The sequence below is a fragment of the Bacillus rossius genome, chromosome 16, assembly GCF_032445375.1.
Source record: "Bacillus rossius redtenbacheri isolate Brsri chromosome 16, Brsri_v3, whole genome shotgun sequence".
NCBI lineage: Eukaryota > Metazoa > Arthropoda > Insecta > Phasmatodea > Bacillidae > Bacillus > Bacillus rossius.
In genome coordinates this window covers 6942729-6967093 of record NC_086343.1, presented here as the reverse complement: position 1 = coordinate 6967093, position 24365 = coordinate 6942729, and the positions used below count along the sequence as shown (strand labels likewise).

General features: G+C 42.1%; 1 protein-coding gene across 1 annotated transcript; it reads right to left on the bottom strand.

Annotated features, from left to right (window-relative positions):
- On the bottom strand, positions 1-24365 carry LOC134540041 (uncharacterized). The gene is made up of 6 exons (XM_063382482.1): positions 24290-24365; positions 16210-16371; positions 14028-14232; positions 5611-5808; positions 3664-3924; positions 1-2450 (listed from the first exon to the last, which is right to left on the bottom strand). Exons 2-6 carry the CDS (start codon positions 16368-16370, stop codon positions 2139-2141), a joined length of 1137 nt encoding a protein of 378 aa, XP_063238552.1. The 5' UTR covers position 16371; positions 24290-24365; the 3' UTR covers positions 1-2138.

Below are 24365 nucleotides of genomic sequence, written 5' to 3'. Positions count from 1 at the left end.
TTTGTTCTTCGTTATATTTGTTTATTTACATAAAATATCACATACATTACACAATAAGTTTTCACATTTTTCAAGGCCTTTTTTTTTTCCATCGTATAACGTAGACATTATTCAACAAATGTTGGCCATAGGAGTGTACGACTGTAATATTTGAAGCAATAATTTCATTTATAATGTCTTTTTTTTATCATTTGAGTATTTTGGAATATGATATATTCTTTAACTATTAAAGGCCGTTAAATTATGAAAGTGGCAAGATTTTTATTTTTCGTACGTAACAATAAATGCTACATAATTAGTATGCTCGCACAAAAATTAGTCATTTAGAACATTATAGAATTTGATAAATGACTCGTGAAAACGTATTAAAAACAAGAAATGTTAACTAAGAAGTTTTTTTTCTTTTGAGGCATTTAATATATGACTAGCAAAAATTAATTCCCCAAAATGTCTTATGTCCGTAATTCATTTGCCATGCTGTGTTAGAGAGTTCAACATGAGAACAAATTTAGTTCATTGGCAGTCTTATAAGGAAAATGGCATATTATAAGTTGGTTTCGAAAATGGACACATTAGTTGAGAGCATGCTCTAGGCAACAATGCTGCATCATTTTGTAAAACCAATTTTAATTACTCAAGTATATTTTTTCAAGTGCAGGCCCAGTCAGCATTTTTTTTTACGTCAAATACAAGTAATACTCGTTGCCAAAAGACGAAATAGTAAAACAAAACTGCGATAACTTAGGTAATCTAAGTGATTGCAAAAAAAAAATATTTATAACAAACCGCTTGCATCGATACTTGTCAGTATAACACAAGCATTTATTTCGCAGTAGTAACCAACGAATCGGGCGAAATAACCTAATATCCTAATCGAGCAACAAATTATGTTTGGCATTTTCAGTTTCGAGCAGCATGCATGAGACAGCAAGGACTCCCTCTTGAGCTATGTTATTATCCACCATCTTGAAACTCTAGAATTATCTAGATCTGAAGTACATAGTCACTGACATCGTGAGAGACTGCACAGGACCTCACATACTACAGAATACGTTTATACATTAGCTGGATGTTTTGCCACAACTAATTCGTCCTTTTAATCTCACCAATACGGAATCAAAATGTTGACTGTTGAAATAAAGTTTCTAATGACTTAACGATAATATTTACCGTGTTAATTACTTTACTTTCTGTCATCATTATCCTGCTTGTAGTTCACCTAGGAGATAGAAGCAGACTTACTATGCTCCAATATTAATTTAGTTTCTTCATTATTTTGATGATAATCGGTTAAGTCCCCGTACAGGAGGTTTTTCCAACGTGTCTCGTCTGCACTTTAATATGCATGTTCGGCAGGTAACAATAAAAATTAATGGTTTTAATATAAACTATAAGTAGAACCGAAAAAAAAATTCGTGGATTCAGTTCGTGATAGGTTAAAATTCAAGCAACTTCACCTCTGTGTTTTTTTTGCTGTTGGTTCACAGTTCACGAGAAGGACACTGGGCCTCAACCAAGGAAGAATCAAATCACAGGCCACCCAGTTGAGAATTCTCGCGAGTCAAGAGTCAATCAAAAGGTGGCATTTATCCTAGTATGCAGAGGTCTGTGGAGTCTATCCTGAAGGTCATTTAAACCGCGAAATTTTTCAGATGTTTCGAAAAAATTTAAAAAAATTAAAATGACAGAAATCTGGTGGTAGGTGATATTGTTGCTTTCTACTCGGATTCTAGAGCGTGAGCTTAGAATGGATTTTTTTTTAATCATATTTATATTATGTATCGGATAAGATGTCTTGAGAGCGCTTGAAAACTAAAAAGTCGAAAATTGGTCGAGTGAACGCTCAGTGCATAAGAACGTTTCGAGGCTTTGGAGGGCTTTTAAAAAAATATGAAAGTTTATAAACATGCACTGCGAGATGTTTTGAAAAAAAAATTTCTAAAATTCAAGATGGCGGCTAGAATTCCAAGATGGCGGCGATGAGTTCAAGATGGCGGCGAGCCCCATTGCGCGGCAGGCTGCTCCGGAACGCGCCGGCGGTGTCTACCGACGCCGCGCCGGCCAGAATGAAGTTGGTGGAATGGGAACGCTGGTGTACAGATGGGAAAGGGGGTGGGGGGGGGGGGGTTATCTCCCGCTCAGCCCCTGAACGGTGGGTCGTCGTAGTCGTAGTCCTCCTCGTCCTCGTTGACGGGCTGGTAGGTCCTGGGCGGCTGCGGCGTGGTGGGCGCCGGCCGGCGGTGCTGGAGGGGGATGTTGACCTCCTCGGGGGAGCGGAACACCTGCTGCGTCGGCGGCTGGGGCCTCAGCTGCTGCTGCTGCGTGGGCTGGGGCCTCAGCTGCTGTTGGGACACCACCTGGGGGAGGCGGGGCGTCGGCTGGAGGGACAGCTGCACCGGCCTCTGCACCGCCTGCACGTGCAGGGGTCTCGCGCGCTGCGGGGCCACCGTCTGCAGCAAACGACAAGCGACGTCCTCAGAGACCTTCTAGCTGGGTTCACACTTTCACTGCTTCTGCTGTTGGCTGGTCAGGGCCAATGAGAAACCCTCGACCAAAGAATTATCCAACAATATGCCCTCCAGTGCCAATGAGAAACCCCCAACCAAAGAATTATCCAACAATATGCCCTCCAGTGCCAATAAGTAACCCCCAACCAAATAATTATCCAACAATATGCCCTCCAGTGCCAATGAGGAACCCTCAACCTAAGAATTATCCAACAATATGCTCTCCAGTTTATACCTATGTCTCACAGACTTTCACCCAAGAATTCAATAGACTATGGATTCTTTCCAAGATTGCATCAAATCCGCGAATTTTTCCAATTCCTTATCCAGCTTATGTGCTACATGAAATTTAATTCACTATTTTTTTTTTCCTTTTCATTGTGCGCAAAGTTCTGTTAAACCTTTCAACTACAGAAGATTTGATGTACCTAATCATAGTGTAGTGTTTGGTGCCATAAATTCTTCATCAATGTCTTCAAGGTCGCGGTGTGGAATTCTTTGCCGATATATGGTCGAAGGTGTGACGGTATGCGTCTATCTCGCAAAATTTCTGCCATACATAAGTTGGTTACATAAGACGCTTTCTTAGAACTCACACTTTTGGCACATGAGAACTAGCTAGACAAATCGCTGAATTTACATGTACTGACTTGAAGACTTAATTCATTCGGACTTCCTTGCTGCTACATGAATTTAAAGATTTTTTCTTCCTTGTTACGAGTGATCAAAAAAACACAATATATTTTTCTAACCTAGCATAAAGCTAAAGTGTAACATGTTTAGGAAAGGCCTAGGTTTGGGGGGGTCTCCTTCCTAAACCTAAACTTCTAATCATGCTGAGTATCCACCAAGCAGGAAGTGTCGCTTTGTTCGGGGACTGGCCAGCCATGGCAGCAATGTCGTCATGACCAACTCCCCCATCTGAACTCTAGTCTCGTGCTAGCCAAGGAAGTATCAGATCGCGCAGACCACCCGGTTGAGAATTCTCGCACAAGTCAAGAGCCGGTGAACGGGTGACATTTCTCCGAGTGTGCAGAGGTCCGCGGAGTCTGTCCTGGAGATCAGTGAGACCCGCGAATTTTTTCCAGGTGACCCTGTGGCACCTGACCCCTCCCCTCCCCCTTGAAGACCATCCCGCCGCCCCGGAGGTGCCGACCTGCAGGGGTATCCTCTGCGGCAGCGGCGACGGCTGCGTGTAAACCACTTGCTGCTGCGGCTGCTGGGGCTGCGGCTGCTCCTCGAGGTTCTCGTAGTAGTTGTCCGGGTAGTAGCGGTCCGAGTAGCGCAGCGTTACGTTGGGCCGGCTCTGCGCCTCCTCCGTGTTGATGGGCCGGTACAGGTAGTCGTTGACGAAGTGGTACTGCGTCGACTGCTTGCAGATGTTGTCGCCGCTCGGCGGCATGCATATCAGGTGTACCTGCGGCAGAGTGCGACCATGAACCTGACTCGAGGGCCGTTGCCCAAACAAGAATCCCGGTAAGGAAACCAGATTGGAAACCGTTTTAATAAACGGTGCCCTGCGCGAGGCTAGTGCATTCTAGCGAACGTTTCGCAACCATCGATACAATTTGGCTTAGCCAATGGCCGTGAAAGCCTGCGAACATTATCATCGATACAATTGTCACGTCAAAAATTACTAGAGATGGCAGCACTGTCGCGCAAAAATACAACGACCTTTTTGTTTTAATTTTCTCAAGTACCTTTTTAAGTCGCGATTGTTCCTTGTTAACTGTTACAGAGTAAGAATGTACTCCAGGATAGTTTCGCGACCATAAGATTTCATTTGGCACACCAAACCCGCTTGGTACATCCCCCGATGATCACAAAAAAATGAGTTAATGGCGACAGATGCGGGTCTACCATCTGGACGAAATCAACTAAAAGGTTAGCTCTGCGCATGCGCGAAATTTGGGCAGCAGCAATGAATAGGACACAGAAATCCGTTCCCTAAAAAAATAAGGGACTGGCCGTGTCCTATCGTGCACTAGGAGTACGTGTGTGGGATACATGTGTAGCATACTCAACACCTGAACCCTTATGTTTGTGTCTTGGAACACCGGCTTAGCGCGAGGTGGTGATGATGGCTAGAGACCCGGAAATGTCGCTTGCTTCTCTCCTAGCTGGACTTAGTTGGCTCACGGTCGCATAGGGGTGTGTCCAAAGAATAGCTGTCCAATCGTTAACACTGGGCAAGAGAGTTAAGATTAGCATTCTAGCGTGAAGCCAGATGAATCCGCGCAATTTCCAGACCACCATGATGGCGATGGTGGTGTTATGATGATCACGTGGTTATGGTTATTTATGCATATATGAGTTTCGAGATAGTACTGAGTGTTTCTTACGAAAATTGGCGCATAAGTTTATATTAATTTTAATTGATGTTGCATTCAAGCATAATTTTTTTTTAACCATTGGAAAAGATCATTAATGTGCGTAGTTGATAATGGTAAGCTATTCTGGGAACGGTTTGCAAATAACATTCACTAACGGAGGTACTGGAACAAAAACAAAGCATAAATGCCCGGGTAAGAATCCGAAACCTAGTATTACTGCGAACAATATTGTGTAGTGATGGAGTTTTTTTTTCTTCATGTAAATGTACAAATTTACAAATGTCTGTAAGTTCACATGAATATTTCGGTACCATTAACAAAAAAAGGATGCGTTGAGGTTTTGTAAACATAATTAATTATCTTTGGCTGAGGTCGCAGATCAAAAAAAAATATATCTATGAAAGTATGCGAGCTCTAAATTATGCTATTGCGCAAATATGCAAGTGTGAAAGTATGCAAGTGTACAATTATTAAAGTGTCCAAGTATGTAAGTGTGCAAGTATGCAAGTGTGCAAGAATGCAAGTGTGGAAGTATGTAAGTGTGTAGCGTCATTTCTACCTCTACACTGCCGTCTCCTCCTCCACCGGTACCCCCACCACGTACCTAACCATTTCCCTCATGCAACCGGAATTTTCGTGAAGCTCGAGAACTGAAGCGCCTCCTCAGCCGAGACTAAAGTGCACAGTGTTGTTCACGTGACACGGCTAGAAGAGCGGCGTGTCGCCGGGCAGGAGAGGCTGGGGGGGAGAGGGTATAGGGGGTCTCCCACCTGGTGGAAGAGGAAGCCCTCGGGGCAGATCCACGAGTGGCGCTGGTTGTCCTGGCAGTAGTGGAACACCTCGCAGTTGAGGCCGTCGTCGGCGTAGTAGCCGGTCTTGCCGGCGCAGTCGAACTTGGACTGCGGCAGCAGCAGCGTCAGTCGGTCCGGCTTCTCCTCCTCCAGCTCCTCTTCGGCCCGCAGCTGCTCCTGGAAGGAGGCGCGGGTAATTGTCAACTATAGGGGCTTTTGTCCGCGAGACGGGGGATTATCGCAGAATTTGTGCCAATCTGAAAGAAAGACAAATCCTGAATGATACTCGTCCCGGGTGTGGCTGTGTCATGGACACGGCCAGTAGCGGATCCAAAGGGGGGGGGGCTAAGGATCTCATGCCCCCTCCAAAAGCATCTGGGTCCAATATTGTTTTAGTGTTTGTCTTGATAAAGCCTAGCCTCAGCTGGGTCGAGCTCTTCCCAAACCAAAATCTTGGATCCGCCACTGGACACGGCCGCGTGTTGTACGTGAATACGTGTACGTAACAGGTAATATATTTTTTATTTTAACACCATATATAGTCGCTGCAACCAAATTAAGCTAATGTTTTATACATACAATCGTTAGATTTTGACGAGAGCTGACGATTGAAACTTAAACGAACTTGTTAGCTTCTCCGAGTCAAAAGTTATACTGAATGGAAGTCTCGAAACGCAGCAAAAGACCTTTAAAATGGCGGCGTTTCCCCCTCCACACCGCGCGCGATGCGTCACAGTCCTTCACTTAGCGTGACGAATTCTTTGAACCTTTAGCTATCCAGTGGTGTAATTAAATTTTGGATGGAGACGACAGATATGTAGCTGCAACACCAAACTGTATCCCCCGATTTTATCATTCGTTTTCTGAATTACCTCCCACTATGGAATCAATTTTAAAGACGTATTGGCGTCAAAAACGCCGTTAAGTATTTTTTTTATGTCGCTTATCCAACCTAACCAACCATCCACGCCAATTTAAAGTAATTTCAAATTTAGCTAACCTAACCGACAGTTCAAAAGATTTTACAGTATTTTTTTTAATACCACTAACATAACCTAAAAACCAAATAGTTTTTTTTTTCACACGATTTAACAGTATTTCAAATGTAGTTAACCTTACCTAACCCATCCAACTATTCAAACGATTTTACAGTATGTTACCTAAGAAACTGTTCAAAATGGTAAACTAATCAACATATTGCAATACATTGAACAGAATATTCAAATAGTATGAGAGGAACCTAAAAACACCAAAAGAATGAATGGCTAAAATTCAAAAAACTTTACCTCTGTGTGATTTTTGCTACTGGTTCACGGTTCACGAGAAGGACTCTGGGCCAATGAGGAACTTTTACAGCTGTCTTTAGTGAGTCCCTTCAATCACTGGCAGTGTGGGTTTAGTCTTAGTTACGCCGAAAGGAATATTCTGTTCACTGTACCTACGTTCGGTAACGTTGCTGGCGGTATCCTTCAGACGAAGGTTGATTTAGAAAGCTAGGGTTTAACTTTTCCACGAAATGTATTCATTCGTGCGTCACTTCTAAAGGCTTCAAGGAAAGTCAAGGAGGTTATCCCTGCCTGACGTAACTCGCAAAGCAGTGAAAGGCGAACAGGTAATAGAATGAACGGTTTAGACTCGCCGAGAAGAGAATAGGATTTGAATTGAAGGGGGGGGGGGGGGGAGGTTTCGGTGTCGGGATACGCTTTGTTTGGTAAATCCCGTCCCGTTCGATATGGGTTGCTTTCCACTCGATGTCGACACCTGACCGGGCGAAAGTGTCCGGAGACAATGAATTACACCCTACTTGGTCTCCACACCCGATCCCGAAGCCGGGATTTGAACCAACCGGGTGACCGTAATCCCTAACGCGCCAAGCTCGTACAACAACGATCGCGGGTTTCGATACAACTAGAGGTGTAAAAGTAACGGAAAAAAAAAATTGGTTGTCTGTAAAGTCGGGTTTACGGGCGATAGTTTAACGTGACAACGTCATAACAAAAATTTTATGAAATGATTACATACTTTTATGAATAAAATTGAATCATTTTTATTTTAATAATAAAAGAATAAATACTTGAAATTATACTAGTCATCAGATTTTTAAAATGCAAGAATAATTAACTTTTATTGCTGAAATTGTTGTTGTAATAAGCAATGAAAACCACATTAACTTTTCACTTCACTTTATAAACAGTCGACGAAACAGTTCACGTGTAGATGACTTGTAATTAATTTTAAAAACTGGCGTTTAGCTATAAAGTTTAAATATAATTATGAACAAGTTTTCATATAAATAAACTGTAATCAAATATCTATCATCAATCATATGAATCACCATAATTTTTTAGTCAATTGTAACATAACCTATTATTACTGGACTCGCCGACAGCGTAACGGAACACAGCGTAACGGAACAATGAGCGTAACGGGACACAGCGTAACGAAACAATGTGCGTGACGGGACACTTTTTTGTGCGTGCAGCCGGCGTTCATCGATTTTATTAGACGTTGTCACGTCAAAAAAGCGTACCCGTATGTATTCGTTACTATAACTATTAGTACTCGTTACTATCGTATCGTTACGTTACTCGTCACTTCTGATACCTCATAGCATGCTATGTTTTGTTAGAGCAACGAATCGAGTCGCATTGCGAACGCGTACAGTATGACGTCGCGGCGTCGCAACATTCGTAATTTGTAGAAAACATACTTATACATCACATACCAAACTGCGTGAGGTGCATTTTTTTCACTTTTCAGTATTTTGAACCAGACTTGTGTTTTAAGTCATTCTAAATTTAATTTTGATTTAATAGGTAAAATGTAGAACTACAAATGAACTGTTTCATACTACGAAAAAATGCGAGTAACGCGAAATGCATTCGTGTGTAACGTTTCGTTACTCGGTACCAGATGGCGCACCCGTCTACTCAGGACCGAATACGTACGGTTTGCTACAGCTCTATATAGAACGGCTCATATTCATGAGTGTCCTGCCATGCTCATACGGTGTGCAGGGCTTCAGAAGAAACCACGCCCCTGCCGCATAAACTACCCAATCATCGGCAAGCTTCAAGTTCAAGAATTATTTAAAATCAAAGTTGGTTTTAAATGTACGGACGTGATAACGTCATAAGAAAACATTGATGAAAAATTGCATACTTTTTAATTTTCAAATATTATTTACAGTTTTTGCAAATTTAATTTAAATAATTTGCTTAAATACAATCACGAACAATTAGTTTAAAAAAGCCCGCCTTAACCTGTTTGATATTATAGACGATTTTCTTGCACGGTGGTTGGCCGGTTCTTGCACGCTCGGCTCAGGCGGAACGTGACAATTTTTCGTGCGTGCAGCCGGCTTTCATCGATTTATAAGCCGTTATCACGTCAAAAAAATAGTTTTTTTTTTTTAATTCAAAGAATCTACAATTTATATATTTGTGTGGAAAAGAGTTATTTCATTTAAGATCATACCCGCGTCATTACTATTCTGAATTATATCTTGTTTTTATTAAAAATATATATTAGTATAGATGTTTCACTTCTGTAGCGCGTCGCCTTCACACGCACTTGTTTTTATTTGCAACATCTAAGATTTCGTCATACGGCATTTTGTGCGTGTAATTAATTTCTTGAATGGAATGGTAATGTTTAAACACGGTGCTGACATCTGTGGAGAATGGCTAGGGAAACTTTATGGAATTGACTGTTGAACGAAAATGATCAATATTTTAATAGTATTTTAATAGAATTCCTTTTAGAAAATCAGGTCCGTAGCCGGAGTCATTGTGAAGTCTACTTTTTTTTTTTTTCGCTCTTATCGCAGCAATCGGTTTAAAATTTCGATTTGCAAATGAAATGATTCGATATTCGACGCAGCTGCTAAGCAACGAATTCTAGCGACGTGTGTGGAAACTACGTGCGATTCACGCCCAGAAATTTAGTTGAATACACAATTCCCGTATATTTATCAAGCTAGACATTATTTTAAAAAAACTATACACTGTCCGATTAAATATAAGTGTAACTGCAACATGATAAAACATGAATTTGGTCGTTACTGAGATTAGATAATATATCTCTGGCTATTACTGAAATACCTCGCTGACATTTTTTATAATACGCTAAATAGGTACCTACACTACATAACTTCCCAAATGAAATGCCAGAAGTACGTGTTTATAACAAACTACAGTTAAACTAGTGGGATAACATCATGTCAGGGCTAAGAAGACTGCCGATCGTCGCTCTACCACTCTGGTTCTGGGGTAGAGCGCCTGCCTTGTGACTTGTAGGACCCGGGTTCGCGCCCCGGCTCCTCCAAGGCGGATTGCCCAGATGAAATGGTGGCATTTTCTCTGGTAGGAATACAATCCCTTGCAACAAATCAGGCTACCAAAGAAACGGTGGGTGGAACAGAAAAAAACCTTCCAGGTGGCTTCCGAATGGGGAGCCCGTTTCTTTTCTTGGGCTCCCCATGCGGTGGCCATTCCGGGGGTTTCTCCGGGGGAACGGAGTTTTGCAAAAAAAAAATAGTTTTTGTATAAGATAACTTTACCATAAAATGTTTTATTTTAAAAAAATTCTATGATTTGCTTGTTACCGAAGTTAGATGTTATTGATCTTTGGCGATTACTGAAAGACTAGCTCACTTTTTTTTTACATCTCTTATTTTTTATGATTGCGGAGTTGATCCAGTCTCTCCAGATGTAAGTTATATGGAGGTGTCAAAACTACGCAACTCATCCATTATATATAGACAAAAATATTACAACTTTTTAATATCGTTGGAAATATGTAGCCCTACATGTTACCACAGATAAGTAAAAATCTACAACGTATTTTTTTGTTTCTACCTGATTAAGTAATTATTCGTTTGTACCTGGTTAGGTAATTTTTAGTTTTTACCTGGGTAAGTAATTTTTCGTTTGTACCTGGTTAAGTAATTTTTCGTTTGTACCTGGTTAGGTAATTTTTAGTTTTTACCTGGGTAAGTAATTTTTAGTTTGCACCTGGTTAAGTAATTTTTCGTTTGCACATGGTTATGTAAATTTTCGATTTTTACATGGTTAGGCAATTTTTCGATTTTTACATGGTTAGGTAATTTTTTGTTTGTGCCTGGTTAAGTAAATTTTCGTTTTTACCTGGTCCCCTTAACCCAATGTCAGTTAAGGCCAGAATGAAGAGGCCTCTATGCGCCACTGTGTCATATTATTATTGGTTTCAATAACATAGCAGCTGCTATTGAAAAAAATTAATGCGCGTGTGTCCGCGACGATGACGGATGAACGGGAGAGTGAAAGTCCCCTGCGCGAGACAAAACACACAAACAGACGTCAGCGGCGGGCGAGACAAGTTCACTGAACCCCCACCCCGGGTCAGGTAACCGTGTCACTTGTGGGAAGCCTACTATTCACTCATCCTTCTGGACATACCCGAATACTCACGTTGGCAAGCCTTCTTTCAACAGACGAGAAAGCCAAACACCGAACACCCGATCGTGCATCTTCGGTTTTTTTTGTTCTTTGTAAATAAATATACAACTCATGATAACTAATGGTCAATTAGGTTAGGTTAGCTACATTATAAATACTTTAAAACATTGTGGACGGTTGCTTTGGTTAAAATAGCTACATTAAAAATACTGTAAAATCATTTTATGGTTGCTTATCAAATAACTTTTTAATATGTAGCTATCCAGCGCTAAGAAACCGTTTACATGATTTCACAGTATTTTTAATGTAGCTATACTTACCTAATATAACCAACCAGCCACAATGTTTTAAAGTATTTTTAATTACTTCTTGCTAATTTTAAGAATGACATCTTATAAGTTAAACCCACGCATTTGGAGAATAAATGCACGCGAATTCCCCCCCCCCCCCAAAAAAAAAATACACATGTTGTACGTAAAAAAAGCGAGCATTAACTTGGGGAACATTGGGTTTGGCTCTCTCGTCTGTGAAAAGAAGGCTTGCCAACGTGAGTATTCGGGTATGTCCAGAAGGATGAGTGAATCTTAGGCTTCCCGACACGTCTTGACGAGCTAGCCGGCCGGGCTGGTGAGATCGTGGCGAAAAGCTCTGGAAAGCTTGTCCGCGCTGAACGTGAAAGGGCGCTGAACTTTAACGGTTCACAAAAAGTCATGTCTGACTTCATACGCCTAGTCGGGGATGCACCACAACGCCGAAATACCACAACGCGGAACGTACAATAACGCCGAATGCCAAATTGACCGCAACGCCGACAGCTAGAAAACTACTGTGTACCACAACGTCGAAACGAAATACATGAACCCCTAAAAATTTCATTGCAGGACTGCCACAAAAGTTAGGTTGTGGTACATTTTTCGGCGTTACTGTATTTCGGTTAGGTTAGGTAAGGTTAGGTTGTGGTACATTTTTCGGCGTTGTGGTACACAGCAGTTATCTAACTGTCGGCGTTGCAGTTAATTTGGCGTTCGGCGTTGTGGTAACGATCCCGCCTAGTCATGCTGGGATTAGCCATGCAGGGAGAGGGTCGCATGCATCATGTGCTAGGAGGGGATTGGCCAGCCATGGCAGCGATTGTTGCCATGACTAACTCCCCTCACTCTTAAATCTAGACTATAACTAGAGATATAGGTTGGGCCCAGGTAAAGCCTGCGCAGACACAGGGTAAAACCCTGGGCACTGTCATGCGGGGTGCAAGTGTAGGAGAATACAGGAGACACAGGAGAATACAGAGGATGGTCTGGATGAAGAGTTGGACAGAGTAGAAAAGAGTCTACCATGCAGGGGGGTTGGGCACTTGGACTCGTGGTCCTCTTTGCTTTTTTTTTATCCAGGGCTGGATTTAGTGACCAGGGACCGCAAGCGCCCCTGGTGGTGAGTGGCTACACTGACCATCAGTCAGCACTTCCAGGGCCAGATATCACCCCGGAACCCTATCCGGTCTCACTACCATTTCGGTCTTTACAACAAATTTCTGTTTCTCACGTCCGCACAATGACCAATTAAAAAAAAACTCTACGCAGCATTTGGTTAGGTAACAAAAATTAAGACTTTTAAAAGCCTATTTTTAAAAAATTAAAAAAAAAATTGTGAACGAGTCTCTCAGTGTAACATCCATCTTCGGTAATGAGCGAATTGCTGTGTTCTCACGTTGCAAATTTCACTTATAATACGAAACTCGAACACGAAATTTAACGTAGAATTTAAAGAAATAATATCGAATGTGATAATTGATAAACATAGTCAAACTGTGTTTTAAACTAACTTTATGACGCGAATCACGCGTAGTTTCCGCAACCTCCATTGCAAAGTTGTCTCCTTGGCAACGTCTATTGCATTGTTCTATTTTTTAAGCCTTTTATTTGCCAAAAATAAGCTTATTCACGGTGTGTTTAGCCCGGGCAACTTCAGGTACTTCAGCTAGTTTGAGCAAAAACAAAGGAATTTAAGTTTTGGAAAAACGTTCGATAAAATTTTTATTTTTAAAATAGAAAAAGGACCATGGTCCTTGAGGTACCAATAAAACAACATTCCCATAGCTGATGTCAGATACAGGTACGCATTTCTTCGATATGTTCTGTAGAGATAAGTAATGTAGTCCTTGTAAACTGTACTGGTCCTAGAGTGTGAATTTGTTAACTTCCCTTCCTCAAAAAATTTTTCTTCGAAACTCTTTCCTTGAATTTATTTTTATTATTGTTTGATGTATTTGAGAACGTACTAAGTGTTTGAGTGGCTACTTTGAAGTTAACACTTCAATATTTTGTAACAATTACACCAAAATTATTATAACTGTTCTGTGGCGTGGCGTTCCTAGACTTTTCGGGGGGAAATTTGAAGGAAAAAACAAACCTCTTTCAAACAAATCTAAAACATAAATTTCAACTATGATTTTTGCTAATTCGTCTTTAAAAAAAATGTTGAAATGATTTCCTAATAAATTAACCTCCGGTTAGTTTTACGAATTTTTGCGATCAAATTCTGGTCAATTTGCTTCGTTACAGGAGGCAATGCGAATACGATATTATGAAATGAAATATAGGTTTAAATGATACATGCTGATAGTTTAATTTTTTCCCGTTCCCATTACTGTCCAGATTTTTAACATAACGATAGAAAAGCAGCAGGAAGTAGTAGTCCCATGCGCGACTAGAAGACTCAAGAAGGTTTTTTTTTTTTAATTTTTGCTTCTAATAAATCATATTGTTATTGTTTTTTCCTATCCTATAATCTAACAAATGTAAATTTTGACAAAAGAGCACAGAGTGCTGGCGTGTAAATCTGTATTGTAGCAAAACCATGTAAAGCGTACTCTGTATGCAAATGAAAACTCTTTAACTGACTGGAAGACTGCGTGCCGCCTGGAAGCACCAGCTAGCGCAGATGCAACTGCCACCTCACCTCCTGCAGCAGCTGCTGCTGCGTCTGGGCGGGGGGCGGGGGGCGGCGCAGCTGCGGCTGCGGCCTCTGCTGCTGGGCGGCGGAGTCGAGCGGCGCCTGCCCCCGGGGGCGGTAGGCCGACTGCCCCGACAGCAGCGCGGGGGCGGGCGACGGGGCCACCGTGTTGCGCGACAGCGCCTCGTCGTCGTCCGGCCGGTAGTTGAACCTGTCGACACATCGATACATCGATACATCCGGCCGTCAGCGAAACCTATTTACAATGCCTAGTGCCGATGTTTTGTAATCGATACATCGATACATCCAACCGTCAGCGAAACCTATTTACACTCCCTAGTGTCGATATTTTGTTATCGATACATCGATACATCCGGCCTGAATTTTTTTTTGGGTTCAATATTTTTGTGATGTCATCATTAGAGGGGTTTTTTTTCGTTCTCTTCTTTTTTTTGGAAAACTATTGTATTTGTTTCGTCTTTTCGTTTTGCTGTGTTTTTTGTTTCGTTTCATTTCGTTGTATATTACTAACATAACCTACTTTGATTATGAGAAGTAACGCATGAGCTTTTATCAGGCAAACAAACCATTGAAAATTAATTCACTCTTATTTTGCTAATAGTTACAGGTCCACTCAACAGATAGCGCCACACTTCTTTTTTCCCTGGCGCTCGTACAGCTGGCAGCCCGGCGGAAAACGACAAAGTCGCCCCCGAAACAAGCAGCGCCACCCAAACCAATGCGCACAGCAATGTCCAAGCCCCCAACCCCCGCGCATGGTAGACTCTTTTCTACTCTGTCCAACTCTTCTTCCAGATCCATCCCTCTGTTTCCCGTAAGCATCCTTCTCGATATTAATGCATGAAAATTTTTGTATTAGGGATTTCCCTGCGTCTATGCAAGTTTTACCTAGGCCCAACTTATCTAGTTTTAGTCTAGTATAGTCAAGTGAGGGGGAGATAGTCATGGTTAAAACATTGCCATGGCTGGCCAATCCCCCTCCTAGCACACGATGCATGCTACCTCTCCTGAATGGCTTAAACCCTGCATGATCAGAGCGTATAGGTAGAGACCGGAAAAATTCGCAGATTCATTTCGCGATAGTCTGAAATTCATATACTTATACCTTTAAGCTGCTTTTCCTATTGGCTCACTACTGTTCGTCTGGGCGACTCCGGGCCAATGAGAGACCCTTAACAAAATAAGTAACGAATCACGGGCAAACCAATTAGACGACTCACAAGTCAGCAGCCAACGAACTGGCGTTATTTGCCCCGAGTGTACAGAGGACTGTGTAGACTATCCTGGAGGTCATCGAAACCGCGAATTTTTCAGGTCCCTAATAATTATACATAATTTTGTTTAATCATGCTCATTAATGCGCGCAGTTAATACACTGGAAATATATTCAGGAAACTATTGGAGGTACTGTGACAACACAAAACATAATTTTTTCGGGTAAGAATCCGAACCCAGTTTTACCACGAATACTGTTTTGTAGTGACACAGTTGTTATCACGTAAAAGAAAAACAATTTAATAATATCGGTAATTTTACATGAATATTTCTGTTCCTTTTTTTTTTTTTTTTTCAGGTCCCTACGTATAGGCTTCGGGCTGAGACGCACTTAGATCCTCTTACTAATCCAGACCCCTCCCATACACGCTTAGTTTTTAGTTAGGTTAGGCAGAGGTGCCCCCCCCCCCCCCCAAACACTATGACTCACCCCCCCCCTAACCTAATGATTCCCCCCCCCCCCACCCGAAATTTTTTATGCCATTTTCTCAATGATTTACTCAATTATTTTATAATATTATACTTTTTTAGTATTATATTTTATCACATTTTGCATTAATTAAAACTGATTTTCTAATAATAATTTTGGTCATATCAGGTAATATTTCCATCCTGAACCGACAGATGCCAAACTGCTTTTGTTGAGGAAAATGCGGGGTTGCCAATTTGATTTACAAGATTCCTTTCAATTATCAAAGCACCAGAAACGTATTTTCACATTAGAAGCTATAGTTATGTAAATCATATATACATTTTTTTCGTCTTTTAACCCCCCCCCCCCCCCCTGAAATTTTAATGACGCAGTCTGCGTCGTAACCCCCCCCCCCCCCCTTCCTTGTGGGCACCACTGGGTTAGGGGGGGGGGGGAAATCATGCGGGGCAGTTGGCGTACCTGGATGGCGACCTGGACTGCTGGGGCAGTGACGTATAGTAGCCGCCCGCCTGGCGCGCGTCTCGCTGGTCTTCCTCCTCCCCCTCTTCACTATCCAGCTGCTGCGCATGCGCGGCGCCCGCCGCCAGCAGCAGCGACAACAAGATGGCCGCGCGCGTCATCCTGCGGACCAACACGCCGCTATCCACGTGCACAAACATCCTGACCGCCACCAAGCGCGGCTCCAGAGCCCCTCCCGAGACCAATTTTATTGATTAGTGCACATTTATGTTTACTTAAATATTTAATTTCGTATGTTAAACTTCTATCTCATCAAAAGTTGCATGGAGCTACTACGGTTCTGTATTTGAAACCTGTAATTTGTGAATAATATTCCAAGCAGGGCCGGCGCGTCCACACAGGCGAACTAGGCAACCACCTAGGGCGCCAAGTAGCTGGGGGCGCCGCAGCACGACACATAACAGCTGATGTAATATGTTTAACGATTATTGAAACTAGATGAAAATGTATTTTTGTAAGAGTTTGGAATGTTTATACTGAAATAAGTAATTATTTAAAGTCCACGGTGACCTGTTTATAATTTGTAATAAGTAAAAAAGTAAAAAAAAACACAAGCCTGCTTTCATTCGATTGTTGACAAAATCTTAGGCTTACGTGATGTATTTTGAGACAAGGAAAATTTTTTTGGGGGTGTCCGGGGTGGGGGGGAGGGCATTAAGGTTTTTCGCCTAGGGCGCCAATTGACCTTGCACCGGCCCTGATTCAAAGGCCAATATCTGACCATTTTCAATTTTTGCAACTACGACCTTTCTTTGTGCGATAGCCCCTCCCGAAAAGTCATCCTGAAGCCGCCATTGACCGACACACGTTCTTTTCAGAACATTGACTTTAGATTTTGTTCTTCTGCTTCCTTTGGACACACGCCGTTGCTGTTTTCACTGTTCGTCATAAGAAAAATCAATAATTAATTTCTTTCCGCAAAAAAAATCCTGACCTTTTAAAACATCAGAAATTTATGAATTTTAAAGGCTCAACAAAATTAAATAATTTTTTTAGTACTTTTCATTTTTTTATTTCATTTGGTTTTCTGTAAACCATACTGCACAAAAATGTTGGAAATGCAACTTTTCCAGCTAATTATACTAAACGTATGCACTTTGTATTTTTTTTTTTAAGTTCGGCCATTTAAATGTTTACAAGTTTAACCGTGTTAAACGACAAAATAAAACGGCGCGAGAGAGAAAAAAAAATAAAATAAAAGCGCGTGTAACTCAGTACACGTGATAGAAGTGAAACTTCTTTGGTAATTCAAACCTCGACTCGTAAGTATATCGTAAAGGGTCAAATGGCAAAGAGAGATAAGAAAATTCTATAAATACTTATAATAAATTAATAAATGTATTATTTCAAAATAAGCTCAAACCCGGATGTGTTGCCCTTACTAGGCGCCAACAAGTCGGGATGGCGTGGTCCCTACCTCCGTGACACGCCTATCCCTGCAGCACGGGCGGGGTTCAAACCTGAGCCGCGCGCCGCCACGTGGAGCCCGCGCCCCGCCCAGTTCTCTGCACCGTCCGCAACCTGTTTCTCCCGGCAAACACCGCGTCAGTCTGACGGAGGGGATCTATGGACGGCAGGTTTCACCGCGCCGGTTCTGTGAAGTGACGCAACTGCTCGCTCCAACCAGCGCAGCGGTCACTGGCCGCTCCAGTTCTCCGACCTCGCTGGAGCCCGGCCAAGCCAGCCCTCGGAGTCGGGGGGAAAGTGGTCGGCGCGCCTTCCCGACTTACACCCGGTAGCGACAGAGACGCCCGCTCTGATTGCTCGCTCCTAGTTTTTTTTATTAGGTATTTCCCTTCCTTCCTTCCTTCCTTTTTTAAACACCTGGCAGGTGGTTGGTTTCTGGTAGAAACACGAGCCCCAATCTCGACCGCCAACAACTTCCTGGACTGCCCCTTTACCCCCCCCCCCCCCTTCCCAATTCACAGAGAGAGTCTCTCAGTACTCGTCCAGAGATGTGTAAACACGTGAGCTCGGAAAAAGAGAAAAATTCACGTGTTCTCAAGTTGCAAATACAATCATTTTTTTTTCCCGCGAGAGTACCTGCCCTTAGTCGTAGCTAGGGGCAGGCCTTTTTCGCGAAAAAAAAATTCTGAACGGCCATTAGACTGCAATATTGTATGCCCTCGCCAGCGGTTTCTTCATTGCAATTGGCTGCCGTATGCAAGAGAAGCCATTGCCTTAATTAAACTGGTCATTCAGGACAGTCTGTACGAGTGCACAAGTATACAATTGTATTTTAGTGCAAAATATACGCCATCGAGCGCTGCAGTTGCCGTCTGTTTTTTTTACAAGTAATCTTCCAGCCAAAAATATGACGCATAAATATGAGCGTTGCAAGTTTCGTTACGCTCCGACGACGTAATCACCTCGACTTAACCTATCGGCTGGGTGTCAAGGAGTTCCACGTCAATAGCAATTACGTAATGATTTTCTTCACTGAAAATAATATATTTTTGAATGATTTGAAAGTCTTTAAATATTATAAAAAGTGAATTCTGCGTCATTAGGGTTATCGTGTGTGTGTTTTTTTAAATAAGAAACAGTTTCACTATGCACCTCTTATTTCTTTTATCTCAGAGTTATCGTGGTTCTAGGTGTCTCGCAATCGTTTCTGCTATAGAGCATCCCACTCTTAGATTGCAGTGTGGAAGTAAATGGGCGCATTCTCTCTCTCTCTAACACACGCTGATTGCCGTTAGCACTGTCCTTGTTTCTTCGTGCTTGTTGCCAAATATCAAACGAAATTAAAATTTTAATTTTTGGACCAAGCTTTTTTTCATATTGTATAGCATCGAAATACGCATCAGGCAATGCTTATTTTGAATACTTAACAATATTTTAAGTGTCCGAAAATATTAAAAAAAAATAACTTTTTCGTTGCGAACTGTTTTGAAGTATTCCGGTTTTTTTACATCAAAAAACAAAAACCTACATGTGTATTTCATTCAGATTTTTTTATTGATAAATTAATGCCTTAGGACGCCACTGAACAAATGTTAAGACAAAAACTGTACAGGTTTCACTTAAATAATTTTTTTAATATATTGAAATGCATTTTCTCACAAACTGACACATCAAAAAGTTGACCAGCGGGAAAAATTTATTCTATTAAAGATTGATGGGGGACGAAAGCGTGAAACATGTTCACAATGAATTGAATTAGTTTTTAAAAGCAGCTCCATCTCAATTGCTTCTACAGTTTCCATGGAAATAGCTGGTTAAAGATGTGCCTTATCAGTACAACAGCGCGCGCTGCCGTCGTAAGAGGAAACAGGGTCGTGTGTTTAGATAAGTGGGGTTCTGTCCTACAAGCAATTTCAAATACATGGCTTCCTTAGTCAACAAAAATATTTTAATCGATTCTTGAACATAATATGTAAAATGTATGAAATAAATACGAAGGAATTTAATAGTGATCATGGTACAAAATTTTGAATTATTTTTCTATCCTTCTCAACACCAAGCATCTTATCAAACATTGTTTTAGACAAAGTTTTGGAAAATAATTATTATATTATTACAAACAATTTAAACAGATTTGATAAGGTGTTTACTAAGGCAGTTACGTTTTTTTTGTCCGGTGAAAATTTTTTTCGAACCCATGCAGTTATGGCTGGTCGTATCAAAAATTTATTTAGAAAACATTTTTCAGCATTAGGTACTCCGAGTTATCATACGTTAAAACGGATTCGATACTATTCATATTATGGGAGTTGTTGCGATTTTTCTGTTTTTCAAAAAATCTTCCCTATTTCGAACCAATTGTTCGGATTTTTCCCATAACTTACTCGACCGAGAATTTCCATTACCGTATTTTATTTATCATTTTGGACATGACTTGTCCAAAAATACGGCATTTATCGGGCCCATTAAAATGTGATATATATATATATATATATACACACAGATTATTGAAAGCACTTGAGGGACTTGCATTACACCTTTATCTTCATTTATCCCCTATTTAATGTCACGGTCACCGCTCAGATCTCACAGTTGTCCTGTGCACTGGGAGAAGACTGCGCGCCAGTCCAGAGGAGACACCGCGCTAGAAGCACCAGCGGGCGTCGCGCTTATCATCCCGCCTCACTAACATACATACACCCCTGACGAGGCGGGGCGCCTTAAGGACGACGCGGCCACTTGGCGACGCCAGCCACGTCGCCCTTACGAGCAGCGGCGGGCAGCGCGAAGCGGCTCCTGTGTGTAATCAGAAAGCTCTCTCGGCGGGAGGGCAGTATCTCTCGACCGAGACGAGCTTTCACTGCTTTCACCGCGAACGGTTTTCTTGGACCAACACGTATCGGTGCCGTTTCTTCGGGGGGGAAATGTTTCCTTCGCTCCCCGTTAAAGGGGTTTTTTATTATCTATTTCGCCGTCGGTGGTTTATTTTTTGTGGGCCATCGGCTGTGGATACCCGCTGACTGAGGCCGGGTTTATAAACCCGAACTCACGACACCTCAGGGTCACCAAACATCCGTTATCTACATCACCGTTAAAACCTAATATCTATCTTCACAACTGGAGGTAGTTGGGCGGCAATCCGTGGCCTGGAACTCTACGCGGGCCCGCGGTTCGATGCCCGGATCTGACACTCGGACCTCGAGGCCCGCAATGGCTGTGATGACAGTACAGTTGCAGCTTATCCTGCGGTGGTATGCCTGATTAAGCTACAAGTCTGAGCCGACCCAACGTGCTCGTTTATAAAACCACGGGGTTTTGCAAAATTTCACCAACCTGACAAATTGAAATTGTAAAACAGTGAAAAAGAAAAATAATATATATATATATTCATTCCCAGACTTATTTTATTTGCAATCAGTGTTATTTTCTTTGACTTTGCGAAAGTCATGCATTTTAAGTCATGCATCAGTTAAGTTCATGGCCATCTGGGCACATACAACGAAAATTTTGTTTTGTAAAAGGAACAGAAATATTTATATAAAATTACCGATGTTTTTAATTTTTTTTTTTTTACATTTATGTGATGACAACTGTGTCACTACAAAGAAGTATTCGTGGTAATATTGGGTTCGGATTCTTACCCGAAATTTTATGTTTTTTGTTGTCACAGTACCTCCAATAGTTTCCTGAATATATTGCCGACGTATTAACTGCGCGCATTAATGAGCATGATTAAATAAAATTGTGTCTAATTATTATTCAGTCATCTTTGCCATGGATGAAAAAAATCAATTAGAATATAAAATTATTTTCTTGAGAAATATTATCTCGAAAAAGTATGTTTTCATGCGTGCAAAAATAACCATAACTAGGGACCTGAAAAATTCGTGGTTTCGATTACCTTCAGGATAGTCTACACAGTCATCTGTATACTCGGGCAAATAACGCCAGTTCGTAGGCTGCTGATTTGTGAGTCGTCTCAACTGGTTTGCCCGAGATTCGTCACTTCTTTGGTTGAGGGGTTTCTCATTGGCCCAGAGTCGCCCAGACCAACAGTGAGCCAATAGCAAGAGCAGCTTAAAGGTATACGTGTATGAATGTCAGACTATCGCGAAATGAATCTGCGAATTTTTCGGGTCTCTAACCATAACCATGTGTTGGATAATGTTACGATATATTTCTTGTAGTATTAGAAACTGTTTATCGGCAACTGGATTCTAAAGGGATCTCTTGTTGAAGTAAAGGAAGATATATATTTTTTTTTTCCTGTGTCCGCGGCATGTAAGGTTTTCTCCTCTCCGCGGCAATTAGCCTCCACGTGAAGGAGTGGGGGGTCGCTGATTGGCTCCTGCATCGCCCTGGTGGCTACCCCTGCTCTCGCGTGCTCGTGTTTCACGCTCGTGCTACACGCTCGTGCTACACGCTCCGTGAGGCGCGGCGGCCGACTGTGTCGTGGCTCTCGCGAGTCCCTGGCACACGATGCGAAAGGTCTCGCCATTTGCATAATAACTAAAGACAGGAAAAATTCGCATATTAATTTCGCGATGCTGGTCTGAAATTCATACACATATACCTTTAAGCTGCTCTTGCTATTGGCTCACTGTTCGTCTGGGCGACTCTGGGCCGATGAGAAACTCCCTCAACCAAAGAAGTGAACGAATCTCGGGGCAATACCAGTCGAGACGACTCACAAAGTCAGCAGCCAACGAACTGGCCGTTATTTGCCCCGAGTGTACAGAGGACTGTGTAGACTATCCTGGAGGTCATCGAAACCGCGAATTTTTCAGGTCCCTGGCCATAGTTTATCCGGGGGACTCGGGACCAATGAATAGAGACCTGCAAAATTCGCGCATTCATTTCGTGATATGCTACAATTCAAATAATTATACCTTAGCGCTGCTTCTACCACTGGTTCACTGTTAATCTGGAGGACTGAGGGCCAATTAGAGACCCTCACTCATAGAAGTGTCGAATCACAGGCCACCCAGTGGAGACGACTCACAAGTCAGCAGCCAATGAACAGGTGGCATTTGCCCGAGTGGGTAGAGTGTAGTAGAGTCTATCCTGGAGGTCACTGAATCCGCGAATTTTGCAGGTCTCTACTAATGAGAGACCCTCAACCAAAAAGTGTCCAGTCGCACGCTCCCCAATTCATACGTCATCCAGGCCAGCAGCCAATGAGCCCGTGAATTTCGTCCCGGAATACAAGGGACTGTGGATCTTATCCTAGAGGTCACTGAACCGGCGAATTTTTTTTTTTTCCATTCTCTGTTTACCAGTAAAAACTTTACCAAATGTTTTGTGGTGACGACAACGTAACTTTGCGGAGTCCATTAAGAGTCTCATTACTAGAGATACGGAGATTTCGTGCATTCATTCAGTCGCAGGCTAGAATGCAATCTTTCCACTTACGTACTGTGTCCATGATTGGACCGCAGTTATCTGGACACGCCCCTCTACGACCATGAGCCAACGATGCCCAGCCAGGAGAGAAGTAAGCGAATCAGGCAGTGCCTATTAACAAGGATAAAAATATTCTCTCTAAGAAATCAAAAAATGGGATAGCAAACATGGGTTGAGCACACCTATGACTTTGAATTCCACCCTGAGGCCAGACGAATCTGCGAAATTTCCGGGTGTCTACTCATTCCTAGAGACGGGAAATATTCACTGTTAAATGACCTCCAGGATAGACTCCACTGTCCTCTACACACACGCGCAAACACCACCTGCTGACTTTGAAATGTCTCAACTTGGTAAAATGTGATTTGATTCATTTTTGGCGGAGAATTTCTCGTTGGCTCAGAATCTTTCCCATCATAAACTGTGAACCACCAGTATACACAAATATAAGCACAGAGATAGAATTCTTTGAAATTTTAACCTATCACAAAACGTCTCCGCGAATTTTACTGGTTAAATACTTAAGGGCGTGTATTTTACGCGAAACTATCTAGGAGTTAAAATACTGTAACGCTGCCTGTGTTTCGTGATTGGTCGAGTTGATTTCAGGCACTTGTTTACTTGTCGGCACGCAGCAAATCTGTGCGGAAGCAAACACGTCCTGAGTGGCTGTGGTCAAACAAGGCAACGCCTTCTTCTCTCAGACGGCAGCCAATCACAAGGAAGAAACCTCTGGTGCGGGTATACCTTTTTGCAGTCTAATAGGCGTTCAGATTTATTCGCGAAAAATGATTGCCATTGAAAACACGTTTACGAAATTTGAAACATAATTTTATATTTTAATTTATGTTTCATTCTAGCATAAATTGTTTTATACTATGGAAAATACCATCGAATATATTAAATAAGTTAACAGAACGCATAAATTCCCGGGGGGGGGGGGGGAGGGGAATACAAACCCAGCATTACTGTGAACGCTATTTTGTAGCTCTACAGCTGTTTTCATTTAAATGTAAAAAATATTTTTTTACAATTATCTGTAATTTCACATGGTTATTTTACAATATAAAAAAATTACAGAGCAGCGTTCTTCGTAATTTTTTTTTTTTAGATGAAATTTTTTAACGGTCTGCTGACGCAAAAGGGGGTCGGGTTCCCCCCCACCAACATCCCCCTTCCTCCAACACTGAGAGTTGGTCTCGGCACTCACCTGTCCGGGTAGGCTGTCGTTTGTTCGCTCGTTCGGGTCGCGACTGCTGCTGTCGACTCAGCCTGCGGTTAAAACT

What these genes read in the sequence shown, in the direction of transcription:
- LOC134540041 (XM_063382482.1), bottom strand. Translation starts at nt 16,370, where the DNA reads ATGACGCGCGCGGCCATCTTGTTGTCGCTGCTGCTGGCGGCGGGCGCC. An exon ending in AGCAGCAGCTGCTGCAGGAG is followed by an intron (nt 5,809 to 14,027) that starts GTGAGGTGGCAG and finishes GCCTCCTTCCAG; the next exon opens with GAGCAGCTGCGGGCCGAAGA. An exon ending in CGCAGAGGATACCCCTGCAG is followed by an intron (nt 2,451 to 3,663) that starts GTCGGCACCTCC and finishes CGTTTGCTGCAG; the next exon opens with ACGGTGGCCCCGCAGCGCGC.